The sequence below is a fragment of the Molothrus aeneus genome, chromosome 19, assembly GCF_037042795.1.
Source record: "Molothrus aeneus isolate 106 chromosome 19, BPBGC_Maene_1.0, whole genome shotgun sequence".
NCBI classification, from domain to species: Eukaryota; Metazoa; Chordata; class Aves; order Passeriformes; family Icteridae; genus Molothrus; species Molothrus aeneus.
The window spans coordinates 10,096,937-10,110,475 of record NC_089664.1 but is presented as its reverse complement, the minus strand read 5'-3'; the positions used below and the strand labels follow the sequence as shown (position 1 = coordinate 10,110,475).

The window sequence follows — 13,539 nt, the reverse complement described above, 5'->3', positions numbered from 1 at the left end:
AAACGAGTCTACAAAAGAACATCTGTTAATAGAACTGCTCTTCTGATAGAAACAGGCCCATCTGTCATTCTGTGCCTCATTTTGTTTTGAACAAGAATTTCCTTTTTAGAATCTTCATCTGGCAACTTTCTTCTTTCCTTTGATTTCAGTTTTGAAAATCCCATTGTCCTATGTGCTTTCAAGTTCAAAGTGTCCAGAAGCATCTGAGGGCATGTGTTATTCCTTCAGGAAAAGTAGCTCCCTGCATGTGTGTCCTTCCAGACCTTTTGCCTCATTCTTTTATTTTTCCTACCTCCCTGCAGTTTAAAAAACAACAAAAAAAAAGCCCCAAAAAACCCTCTTGCCCTGAAAATTTGTGACTGCTCTGCCCTTGAACCTCTCTGCGTCAGCCAGATCTGTGCTGGTGCCGACCCAGCTCTGTTTTCTCTAAATTTACACATCAAAACATCCACGATTCAAGCCAAGAGGAAATGGGTGGTGTGGTCAGAGTTGCTTTTTTTTTCCCCTCTCCTTTCTTTCTTTCCCTTCTCAGCAGACCCAGACCCTGCCTTCCAGTCTTATAAGAGGGAATAATGTGAGATTTCACTTTCTAATCTGACCTTTTATAAATGCAGAAGCCCTAAAAACGCAGCCAGATGTGCCCCAATGCATGGCAGCTGAGCCGGGGGTCTACCCAGGCAGGTCTCAGCTCAGGGTTAGGACACAGTCATTTCTGCAGATTTGTTCTTGGCCCCAAATTTTCAGCAGAGTTTCAGGTTCCTTTCAATTTCCCTTGCCCTATGTGTGGTAGCTCTGTGCAGCTGGATCAGGAAGCTGGTTACGGGAGAGGCTGGCCTTGCTCATGGAGGATGTTTTTGAAGGAACTGAGCTCCAGAAGTACCATCTTGTACAAGGCTTGAATTCTCACAAGACTGTTTGTCACGTTTGCCCCACAGTCTGTCTCTTGATCTGTCCATAGACACAGGGGGGGAAATCGTGCATGAAACTATTTCCTTATAAGGCCATTAAACAGTATCTTTAATTTCTTACTTTACAAGGAATTCTTGAGATGATGAATGACGCTCACGAGTATCTTTGAGACTAAAATTCTGCTTTGTGTTGATTCCACTTTTAGAAACCTGAAATTATTTTCCCCATTGATATTGTATTCCCTACTGATAACCACTGAAATGGATATCTCCATTTCAAATACGAAAAAACTAATATTCTAAGGAATCTGCCTTTTTAAAGTGTATGGTGGATTGTTTGTTGTGTTGTGATCAACTTTGTATTTGCTCCTGTTCTGCTGCCTCTGTCACAGTTCTTTTCATGGGGCTTTGTTGTAGGTTTTACAAGCAATGGGGTATCCAACAGGTTTTGATGCAGATGTGGAGTGTGTAAGTTCTGATGAAAAATCAGATACTGAAGGTAAAAATGAAACAACGTCTTCAATCTCAAGCAATAATAATACTGGCAATTCCACAGCTGACACCTCCGCTACCCTAGAGGTAAGGATTGCATTGAAAGTACAAAAGATGGAGGTGTGGGGTTTGGGGTTTCACTTTTCATTGGGGTTTTTTTTCTGTTCTACTTGTCAGAATGGTAAAACAATATTCTTCTAGTTGGGAAACAATTTCCAGTGTGTAATCATGGATAACTCAAACCACATACATGTTTAGCCACTGAGAAATTTCCAGGGGACTGGAAATGGAGTATTTTTAATGGAACTGCCCTGTTTTTATCCATAGCTGAGAGAATTCTATTGCAGACTGATCTGGTGTGCTGAGATCTCAGCTTTACCTTGCTTTCCAAACAGTTACAGACATCTCTACTAAGACACGTGCCTCAGTCTGAGCTGGGTGGTGCCAGGACATAATGAAGTGGAAGAGCAGAGATGTGTGCAGGGCTGGGAAGGCCAGTCTCTGAAAGCCTTCGAGTTCAAGGAACTTGACACCATGGCCCCACCTTCAGCTTCGGATTCTCTCAGGGTTGCAATTCCAAGTGCAGCTGGTGTCATGTTTAGTTTGTGCAGGCACCAGATCAGGCCATGAGGACAGCAGCCCTCACTAACAGAAATAAATGGGTGTGACTTCTGGGACACCATTGTTGGTGCTCCTGCCCTTCTTTAGAGACTTGCCCTTTGCCGTGCCGGCATCGCGGGTTGCTGCAGCCAGGGCAGTGTTACCTGTGATACAGCTCTGCAGAGGTTTGGCTGCATTTTGAAGAGAGAAAGGCTCTGAAGTAACACCCTGCATGTCTCTCTAGGTAAGAACTCAGGGTCCCATACTCACAGCAAGTGGTAAAAACCCGGTGATGGAGCTCAATGAAAAGAGAAGAGGTCTGAAGTACGAGCTCATCTCCGAAACAGGGGGAAGCCATGACAAGCGCTTTGTGATGGAGGTGAGAGGTGCAGCTGGTCATTAATGGTGCAGCAGAGTCACTTGCTGCTCCAGCTCACGTTTTTGCTATTTTGCCTTTTGCAATGCACATTGGTGGTAGTGATTTCTCAGGTTATGTATTTCTTTGTTGCTGTGATGATTCAGCTGGGGAAGGGAATAGCCTTTCTACTTTAGGAAAATACAGTGAGAATTCAAACTGGATTCTGACCAAAACTTCATGATGAGAAAGACTCTAGGGTATGGGTTAAATCCAGTATCTAACAGATATGCTGGTCCTCTTTGAATTGCAGTTGTAGTTTCCAGATTCCCAGTATCTGTGACACACTGGTTCCCAGGATAACCTTGGTATCCTTTACCAGTTTCAGATCTAGAACCAATAGGAATTTGTCACATAAAACACTAAGGATGTTTTTTCCTACTGAAGTTCTTTATGGGTGGCACATCAGCCGAGTGGGTGCAGCATGGTGTTCCTGTGCATTAATACTAGGCATAAACTCATGTCTTAATTTTCAGGTAGAAGTAGATGGGCAGAAGTTCAGAGGTGCAGGCCCAAACAAGAAAGTAGCAAAAGCAAGTGCTGCATTAGCAGCACTTGAAAAACTGTTTTCTGGGCCTAATGCAGCAAATAACAAGAAAAAGAAGATTCTTCCTCAGGTAAGAACTGTAACTTGCTTTTTGGACCATTATCCCAGGTCTGGGTTGGTTTTGATACAGAAGGCAGCATTTTAGTAAAGTGAGGTTAACACAGGCTGGTGTTGTTGTGAGCTGGTTGTTTGGGGGTGAGATCCTGGCCCTGCTGTAGTTATGTGGAATCAGGAGGGTAAGGGAGATGTAAAACCAGTGCTGTAGGTTGAGGAAAGTGTTAAGGAGGTAGGAAAGACAGCATGGAGGAGCAGCAGAGATGCTCAGAAGCCAGCAGTGTTCAATCGTGCCCAAATCTGGGGTAAATAAGGCACAGTCTGAGGGAAGGGACTGCCAGGGCTGAGCAGGGGGAACGTGCTGGGCTCTGCAGGCAGTGACAGGGCCAGGGACCCGCTGTGTCCCTGTCACTCACATCCTTTGGCACAGCACTCTCCAGTCTGTGCTCGGCCAGCCTGGCACATCAGGCACGTTTACAGAGCACTCTCAAAGGGGATGATTTAATGCAGGTGGCCTTGTATTCCTGCAACACTCACTCTCTAAACTGCTATTTTTTGTCACTCTGGGCAGACTAAAGGGGTTGTCAATACAGCTGTTTCTGCAGCAGTCCAGGCTGTTCGAGGCAGAGGACGAGGTGCTTTAACACGAGGGGCATTCGTTGGGGCAGCTGCTGCTACTGGATACATAACACCAGGTAAGACACCACACTTGTAGCTGACAGCTTAGTATTTGTCTGCTGGGGTGTTCTTTTTCATGTGTGTTATTCACCTGTGCAAGTGATTCCTTTAACCATCTGACATGGAGCAGAAGGCTTCATGGGGATTTAAATAATTCAAAGAGCTGGAAAACTGGCAGACTGTATCCTTTATGAGTGTGCAGCTCAAAGCTCTGTGTGCACAGAGCACACAGTTATGGGCGTAATGGCTTTACTATTTTATGATTTGTCTTCATAGTTCATTGCCATGGCACAATTCCCAAAACTCTCTTCCTACCTAAGAACCTTCTGGATCATGTGCTGGTTTAGCATTAGGAGTGCCTTTTCCAAGAATCCTTTGTGAACATGAAGTCAGCAGGCTCAAGAGTCCGTGAGCTCCCAAAAATTCTCAATGTGAATTCCACCTGGAAGCATCTAATAGTAGCTTCTGTGGTGGCCAGAAATAAAAGAATTTCTTTTCATACTCTGGCTGATGGGGAATCATCATCCGCACTGCATTGTTCTGATTAGCAGAAACAGCTTCTGAAGTTCAAGGGCTTCTGGTTCCCATTTCACATTTTCACAAGAAAATGTTCATGAAATGATCACTTTCTCCATCCTTAAATTACTTTTCAAAGTGCATTTTCTTTGTGACTTTACAGCATGTCTGAGGTTTGTGGGTGACATGTGAAAGGAATCCAGACATTGTTTTTGCTTGTTCTAAGAACCACAGATTTGTAAGGACGAGATGCTGAAGATGCCTTAGTCAAAGCAAATCCAGTAGTAGCTTCCAAAAAATAACACTTCTAGTCCTCATGCTCAGGCTTTCAGATTACAGCATGAGCTCTAATTAGACCCTCCAGCAGCTCACACGTGCTAATAGCACAGCCCTGTTGTTTGGGAGCCTTCCTGCCTGGCACCATTGGCAGCATGTCATCTTCATTGTTCCTGTATGGTCATGTCATTTTAAATATTAAAACCCAGTAATTCATTTTTAATGGCTGTTAACATTGTTTTTGGAACTGTCTGTCTGCCTGAGGAGTCATTTAAGAGACACTTTAACCTGCCAAGGGGCATGCTTCTTGCCAGTGTGGAATTATTCCAGAAATAAGTTTCATTTCCCAGTTGCTGTAGTTAAGCTTTTATTGGCCTTGGCCTTCACAGATTATTTCTCTCTATCACCTATTCTTCTCAGAAATCTCTTACTTTTTGGAGTGACACCAGCAGTCTCACCAGAAAAAGAAACCCTGTAAAGCCTTCATGAACTACTGACATGTAGAAACCAATGCTGGTGTTACCTGTGTTGCTTTTTCTCTCAGATACTTCAGAGTCACACTCTGCTCTCTGGGGGAAAACTATCTGTTTGTGTGGAGGTGTTCACATGTCTTCTGTGGAACTCTGTCTGTTAGAAATGACAGAGAAAGCCAGGAGCTTTACTAAGGGGGACGTGACATCTGCCACAGGCATCCAGCATTCTCCTTTTAAAGGAAATTTAGGAAAGTGACTGTTCTCTGCATAGACTGCATTTGTGTTTTAAGAAGAACATAAGCAAATATGAGATGTCTCTGTCATGCCAACTCCATGCTCTGACAGTGCAGACTTGAGGGATTGAGTGGAAAAGAAAATGCTGAGGAAATGAAATAGGGAATTGTAACTCTGTGATGCTGAGGCTTGAGAAAGTCCCTGGCAGCTTGGCCTTCTGGCCACCGCATAGGAACATTTCAGTGTTTTCAGCAGTATTTGTATGTATTGCTGTGAGTTTGGTTTTGCTGTGCTCCTGCTTCAGGCACAGGGTCTCTGCCCCTGTGCAGGTGTGCAGACACTGAGAGGCAGGGCAGGGAATGACCCCTCTCCCTGCTGTGTTTCCCTGCAGGCTATGGAGCACCGTACGGATACAGCACAGCGGCACCAGCCTACGGTACGTACAGCCCTGTAATTAACACCTTAGAAATTATGCAGAAACTGTTGTGGCAATCCAAATGTGGCAGTCCAAGGAGAAATTCAAAGAGATTTAAGCTCTTAAACCATGACAACAACACCACTTTTATGCCATAACCTTGTGGTTCTTTTTTGGTTGGAGTAGCTTTTTGCCTCTGCTTTGCCTGGTCTGTGGAAGGACTGCTTGTTCTAATTGCCTGTTCCCTTCATACTGGAACCCAGTCAAAGTAGTTCCCTTACTTTTTACAGCCAGTCTGTGCTCCATTCAAAGACTACCGAAGGGCCTATTTCAGCATCTCTGACTCAGATTTAGCTAAATGGCATTACAGTAACATTGGTGAAATGTTTGCTCCCAAGTGTAAGTGACTTGTGGACAAAGCTCCCTTAATGCTGTCAACTCTTTGAAGTCTATGGGAAATACCCCCCCACCCCTGCAGGCTAAAACACCACTGCTTGGGACACCAGGATGGCTTTTGGGTAGTTGGTATTGGTAGCAATCAGTCTGTGAGGCAGCCAGGACATGGTCATTTGCCACAATGCTTTTCACTATGAAACATGTTCTATTAGGCTGGCAAAGCACTGGTTTCATGGAGATTGTAAAATGAGCTGATAACCAGAGAGCTGTGATGGAAGGGTTTTCCTTAACTCGGCTTCTCCCTCCCCACTGGCTTGTTTTATGCTGGACTAACAATGCATTCCTCTAACCGGCCCTTTTGGTTACTTTGAATGAGGTTTATGTGGCAATGGGAGCAGGGCAGTTTGGAGTCAGTGATATGTCCTGGCACACAAACGTGAGCCCACCAGGACCAGTCCCACCAGCCTCTCCTGTGGCAGGGACTGGTCACAGTCTGCTGCTCAAAAGACCGGCATGTTTCAAGGCCTGGAATTTTTCATATGGGAAACTTCTGCTTTTTAGCATTTGTAATAAGTTGTTCCTCCCAAATCTGTCTAACTTGAGCAGTACCAACTCCCCTGATATCATTATAAAAGTTAAAAATATTTTGAAATGTCAATTACATGACTTTTCTAGACGTATGAGCTCTAACAGGGCAAAAATGCTGCTGCTTTATGGAAAATATTTGCTTAGCCTGACTGGGACCAGCTGGTCCAGTTCTGTACTGAGAGGGAGAAAGGGCCCACGGGCTGTGTTCAGTGTGGAATTCTCCCCCAGATTTGGAGCAAACCTCTGTAGTTTTACACCTGCTGACTGGCCCTGTCCTCTGACAGAAGGGCAGCTGGCAGCAGGGCTGTCCCATGGAGTGTTGTCCTTTGTGGTGCATCACACAAGGAACAGCAACATGTTTTCTCAGAGAAAAATGAAAGGGAGTTTAGTTTGGGGCATGGATTTTTTAAGAACCCCCTTGGTTCTTTTCAAGCAACAGTCTCAGAGTATAACTAGGATTACTGGTACCTGCATGTCTGTGTTTTTACAAGCAGTGACACACTGTGACATGAGGAATCCTTTCCCTGCTGAAGGCAGGAATACAACTGTTACCAAGTTTCCCTGCAGCTTTTCTTGCTTTTTTCATTCATTCCTTCCTGTTTGGGATTTTTTTTCTCATTATGCCTATTTTGGGAGCTGGATTTTAAGCACTTAGGTGTATATATGTGACATATCACTGACTTCAAAGCATTGTGGAATTGGATGCCCCCATTCTTCACATAAAGAGTTTCTGTTCTTAATGTCTTATGATTGTGATGCAAAGTTCTGGGATAATGCTTTTTGGCTGTAAGGTAAACATGTCTCTTTGCCTTTGTAAGCTGTTGCATGTTGGGAAACTTCACTTTGATCATCTGGTGCTCTGAAATACCTGCTGTTGCTGCTTTGTGATTTCTAAATGGATACATAGGTTAAATACTAGAATTTAAATAGGCAAGATTAAAAAACCAAACAAACGTTTAATTGTGCAGAAGTTTGTGAGGCCACAAGAACTCTAAAATAATAATGAAATCAGGCAGATGTCAATCTTTCCAGATTTACTACTTCAACTCAGGAGAGGAAGTGCAGAATAAGGAAGCAGATGCAGAATTTACTGTAGGTGCTTGATTTTTGGCTGACCTACCTGGATGCTGATCAAAACTGCTGAACAGTTTCCCTGTGAGTTGTATTTTATGCACAGCAGTGCCTGTCTAGAATATCTGCAATTGCAACTGGCCTGTGAAATTACCTCAATGTAGAACAAACTAGTAGAGATTAATTACCATAAAGATTATGAAATAGAGCTTCAAATCCAAATATACACTCTGCTTTTGAGAATATTACTTCCTTAATTGTACCAAACACCAGGACAAAAATAAAGCAGACTTTAAGCTATAACCATCTGTCTGAAACAGTGCAAAGTGGTGAAGCGTTACTGTTTATGGGACTCTGCACCCTGACAGCACATTGACTGACTGATCTGGAAAAGGTTAATGAGAACACTACTGTAAGCTCTTATCTGACTTTCTTGGATTGCTGAACTTATTTGGAGTCCTCTCCCTTTCTTCTCTCTGTAGGTTTACCCAAGAGAATGGTTCTGTTACCAGTTATGAAATTCCCAACTTACCCCGTTCCCCACTACTCATTCTTTTAGCAAATGGCAGAAGCTAATTCCTATTGATTGAACAACACAGTACAGTACAGAATGTTAGAAGAAAAAAGCCTTTTTATCCTGTTTTCTTTGAACACATACTTGAGCAAAGTCATTTGTAAAGAAACATCTTTTTCCTACTTTTTGATTTTAACAAAATGCAAATTTAGTTCTCTAAAACTTGAAAAAAATGTTCTGTGAAATGTTACCTCATTTTCAAATAACTTATACCAGCCTTCTGTTATAGGGAAGAACTAGAAGCTTAAATCTTACGTTTTAAATGAAGTATCCGATTATGTAAAATTAAATTTGTGAAGGATGTATAGAATATAAAACACTGATCACAAATAAACTGTTTTGTTGTAACACAAGAGTACTGCCTGTTTCCTAATGCAGTCACACAGACTCAGTTAACGACCTGTATTTGCTGTAGGGTTATTAAATGCAGGGCATAGTTCTTTAAAAAACAAAAATAAAAAGAATAATAATAAAAAAACACGATAGAAACTTTACAGTTAACATTTAACTTTGTAAATATTATGGTGTGTAATAAACTTAGTAAGATATGGGTTAAAATATTGTTTTATCTTATTTTTTATAGTTAAGCATCAGTACCTGAGTTTCCTTATAGATCAGCATACTGTAACTGTGATTTTAGACACAGTCTTAATTATCCAAGAAGACTTTTCACTCATACACAAAATGCTGAAAAACAAATGAAACAAAGGGAATTAGTCTGTCTCTGTATAAGGCTGCATTCTGTGAAACAAGTATTAAACAAGTGTTAAAGGAAGTTCCCACAGAAGGATGCAATTCTAGGGATACACCTAACACCCGTATTGCCCAGAGAAAGGACAACAATAATGTTACAATCAGGTTCTTTAGAGCTCAAAAACTACATGTTTTCCTTTCTTTTCTGTTTTTACAAAAAAAAAAGAGAGAAAAAAAAATTCCACTTGTTCTTGTGGCCTTCTTCACTTTTAAGATTGTCTGCCCACCCTTGATTTTCCATCCACCATTTCTACAGAAAGCATTTTATTTGTCAATTGTATATTAAACCAAAGGTTCTCCTTTCCCCCTTACATTTATAAGAATCTAAAGCAGCAACAAGGTCCCCATGAAAACTTGCTATTTAATTGTCCCAGTTCTTGTTGAGTGCTGCTGTGAAAAGTGACACACTTCAGCCATAGGCCAGTACTTTTTAATGAGTTGGTGCTCAAACCCAGAGTCCTCTTTTTGATGAGGAGTGTGTGCACCTGTCTGAAATTCCAGGATAGGGCCCAGCTCCACGACTGGAGTCTCCATGGATTGTGGACTGCTGTGGGCTCTAACAAGGGATTCCAGTGGTCTTTATTAAGGTATCACCCCACAAATAAGCAGCATTGTTGGTTGCACTCTCTCCTCAGCCCCCACCCGTTGCTTTTCCATAGGCTGGCTTCAGTTCCTGCTCTTCCCAAGATTTGCCTTTACCCCGTTCTCTAACAGCCGCTGCTGCTGAGGCGAGGGGAGCTGTGTCTGTGTTGAGGGTGTTGTAAGAGCGGTGCTTAAAGCAATGTAAAGTTCCTCCTCCCCACAGCCCCCTTTGAGGGAGAGAAGTATTAGAAAAGCTGAATAAGGGGTGGCTTATAGAACAAGCTGCTTTCCCTGGAATTAACTGCAGCTGTTATTCTTAAGCTGAGTATTTGTGCTTAGGAATGTGTTTCCATTTCCATGGTTCTCCTCCTGCCGTAGCTCTCGCTTCCGTTTGGTGTCGGTGGTACTTTAATAAAACGCAGAGGATGGCCCGGGAGGGTGAGCCTGGCGTCACCCACGGAACACAGAGCAGGGCCGGGGATGGAGCCAAATTGAGAGGTGCTCAGAAATCACTGACCTGTTTTGCTGGCCTATGGATGAAAGGAAGCCATCACGGAGCAGAAAAAGCATGGCTGATCAGAGCCCATTTTTGTTAATCAAATATTCATTAAAGGAATCTTTCCTCTGCACACATTTTTTCCCCCCCTCTCTTTTGGAGTTCCCCTGATTGGCAACTGTTTGTAGTTTCCTTTTTTTTTTTTCCTGAATCCCCAGTTTTGTAAAATTCCAAACAAAATATTCTGTGAACCAATTCTATACAATGTACGTTTGTAAGCCAAAAACTTGTTCTTATTTCAAAGACAAGAAGGGCGCTATGCTCTTTTCCAACATGATGGCAGTCATTTCAGATGATTTATAGAAGTCATTTTTTATTTTTTGTCATTTGTTGGGAGTTACTAACCACATTGTAAACTTGCCCCCTTGCTGCATATTTTACATTTCTCTGCTTTACTGAAAATATGAATGAGCTGTCAGTTCTTTGTTTAGAAAGTGGTAACCTTGGAAGTGTTAGATGTTTCAATACCTTCAAAGAATTCAAAGTGCCCATTTTACAATGAAAATTCCACTTGCAGCTGAAAGAGCAGAGAAATTTAAATGGAGCTTTAGCTTCAGCCAGTCTCAGAAATTAACGTGAGGTTTTTGCTTCTCTGCTCTTCTCCCACTGTAGGTGGTTTTTTCATTGACAGTCCCTATTGCCAGCCTCTCAGCATCGCACCTTTTATTATTCACTTGGGCCCTCAAGATTTCTTCTCTGACTTCTAGAACCATCAGGTTGTGTGGCTCCAAATGGCATTTTGTACATGTCTTAAAAGCAAGAAAAACGTGGCTCGTTTTGAGGTTTCTCAACTTCAGACATGGGATCTGAGCTTTTTTCCTTCTTTTTTTTTTTGAAAGTGTTTTTCTCACTTCTTGAACTTTGCTCCATGTAATGAAAAGCAATACTTAGTCCAAGCCACAAGTCCTCTCTTTGGGTACATAGCAATAGATGTGTATATACTCCTGGTTATTTCTTTACACTAGAAGGGGAAGGACTGCTGTGTTGAGGGGGGAAAACCAAATGCCAAACCAAGGCACAACCTGGGTCGAGTGCTGTTTCGAGCACTGAAATCTGCCTTGACTTTCACTATTGAAGTCCTTCAGAATTTTGATACTATACTGTATTTGCATGTTTCCTATAAAAGTTGCTACAGAGCTGTGCAATGGTCACTCCTGAAGCAGCAGTGCTTTGTACCATTGTGCATGTCAGCAGACATGAAATGTAGCAAAATGGCAGAAGAAAAAAAATAGAACACAATATTTTTTCCCAAAATGTAACTGAATGATATATTCTCTCTCTCTTTCCCACATCATTGATATGAGGCACAAAAATGGTAGGCCTGAACTTGAAAATCAAGCAGATTGCTTTTGTGTCTCTTAAAATCATCACCAAATGATAGGAAAACACAATATTTGGGAAACATCCAGTTGAAAAAACTTTGCTGCTCTAAATTTACTGAGATATTTCCCTCTTGAATATTTGTATGTTGATATTTTGAGATTGTCAATCAGCAATAACTGAAAGCTGAATGTTTTTTTAAATGGTATTGGAACATCTATATGTTGCAGCTTAAGACTTCTAAGCAGTTTTCAGCAGGTTAATTCCACTTTATTCTCATTCTCTCCGGACCTTCATAGCCATATGCACTTGTATAAAATAAGCAGAAATGTAGTGACTGTAAGCTGAGATCGTGATATAAAAGGTAAGAGATTTTATTTTCAGCTTAAAGAATATTTTTATTGCTTTTTTTCTAAAAATCTCGTATACCTGTGACAATCTTGTATATGGCACGTTTTTATTATGTCTTGATAACTCAGTGTTTAAAGAGGTAATACATAGGTCTGAATCCCAACTTTGTATTTCTCAAGGCCAATTCAAATACTGCAGTTTCAGTTAAAAAAATATTACCTAACACGTAAGAAATTGTTTGGTTTTATCAACAGACTGTTCTCCTTCAAATATTTTTCTCCTGTGTAGCATAAAAAGCTGTGTTGATACTGCTGTGTCAGGCACTGCATTCCTTGCATCCTGTGGACACGTTTGGGTAGGTACCAAAGCCAGGCCATGGCCTGCTCTGAATAATGCACACCTTGGTTCTGGCTAAGCGCAATGGGTGACACTAATAATGAGAGAAACTATTTCCCTAAACTGTTAAAGCTAAACTCCAAATGAAGAATGAACAACTTTGATGATATTGCAGTTAAAATCTGCAGAGATCAAATTACATGAGGTAAATTAATTCAGGAAGCAGCCAGGTTTGCTTCCCTCCTGTGGGTGCAGTGCAGGACAGGAGGGCAGGCAGGCAGGGATTTATCTCTGCGTGAATCCTTTGCTTAGCTGTGCTTTTCTACAGCTGGAAATTAGGATACAGCCATCCATAAATAATTCTTTTCAGTTCTGTAGTAAATGTTTTAACAATATTTTACTTAGATTAAAATGGGTTTGGATTATGACCTATTGGTGCACATGATATGTGTAGTTTTAAAATACTATTTTTTTATTTGTCTTTTAAACCTTGCGTTATGCAAAGTTGCATAGTACAGTACTCCAGAAGTGCAGTACTTGCAGTACTTGAAGTTGCTGGAAACAACTCTTTTTATATAAAAATGGCTAAAAAACAAAAAAGCAAAAGGGAGCAAGCTGAAAATAACGTATTAGCATTTTAGGGTCTCGATTCAGAGATGAAAACAGGGACAACCCCTGACTGGTAACAGTTGACACTGGTGTCAAACAGAAAACCACTTGGTACAGAATATGCAGTGGTGGATCAAGCCCAAAGGTCTGCATCAAAACACTAACAGCAAATATAAACTATATTTGATTTTAATATTGAATCATCAAATTTACTAAGTAACTGCATGTACATCCATTCCTCAGGATATTTCTGGATATAATGCATAGGCTGGTAAAAGAGCTCTTCAATAGTGTCAGCTTTGCTCCTGAACTCACACCTGGGAAGTGAACTGAGGAACTGTTCCAGGGGCTGGCCCTAGAAGCACATAAATCCTTCCATGACGCCTGCAGGACAACTGACGAGCAATCAGAATGTCCTTCCTGTTCAGGGGGCAGGTTCTATCTGCTGTTATCTTCAAGGTGCAAACTCAGGGCTGCTTCTGCAGCTCACCTACAGTTCAGTCCCTTTTTAAGCCTGGCAGGCCCAGCAGTGCTGATCCTGGAGCAGCAGGCTGCTCTGCTCCTTCAGATAGGATATTATATGCATCAAGGTGCATTATAATGAACTTCTCCCAGATATTCCTTTCCTAAACTTAACTGCTGTCAGCCTGACAAGCACTGTCCACTTCAAGACTGATAGTAAACATCTTGCTGACTCTCATTTGCTCTGCTTCTTTGTGGACTCTGCTTGGCAGCTTAATCCATATGCATTTCTTTCCAGCAGAATTGCTTTAACTGTGAATTTCTGTAATTTTG

The 13,539-nt window shown here is 41.7% G+C and overlaps 1 protein-coding gene across 4 annotated transcripts in view; it reads left to right on the top strand.

The window, feature by feature from the left end:
• STRBP (spermatid perinuclear RNA binding protein) overlaps positions 1-8,590 on the top strand; it is a 46,444-nt gene extending 37,854 nt beyond the window's left edge. For 3 of the 4 annotated variants that reach the window (XM_066563025.1, XM_066563024.1, XM_066563023.1), the window contains 6 exons: positions 1,326-1,487; positions 2,245-2,379; positions 2,892-3,032; positions 3,588-3,711; positions 5,585-5,629; positions 8,146-8,590. In XM_066563025.1, coding sequence (XP_066419122.1) covers positions 1,326-1,487; positions 2,245-2,379; positions 2,892-3,032; positions 3,588-3,711; positions 5,585-5,629; positions 8,146-8,222 — 684 coding nt within the window. In that variant the 3' untranslated portion in view covers positions 8,223-8,590. Of the gene's footprint in view, positions 1-1,325; positions 1,488-2,244; positions 2,380-2,891; positions 3,033-3,587; positions 3,712-5,584; positions 6,375-8,145 lie in introns of those variants that run through there. The other variant, XM_066563022.1, reaches the window with a different exon arrangement.
• The last annotated feature ends 4,949 nt before the right edge of the window (positions 8,591-13,539 follow it).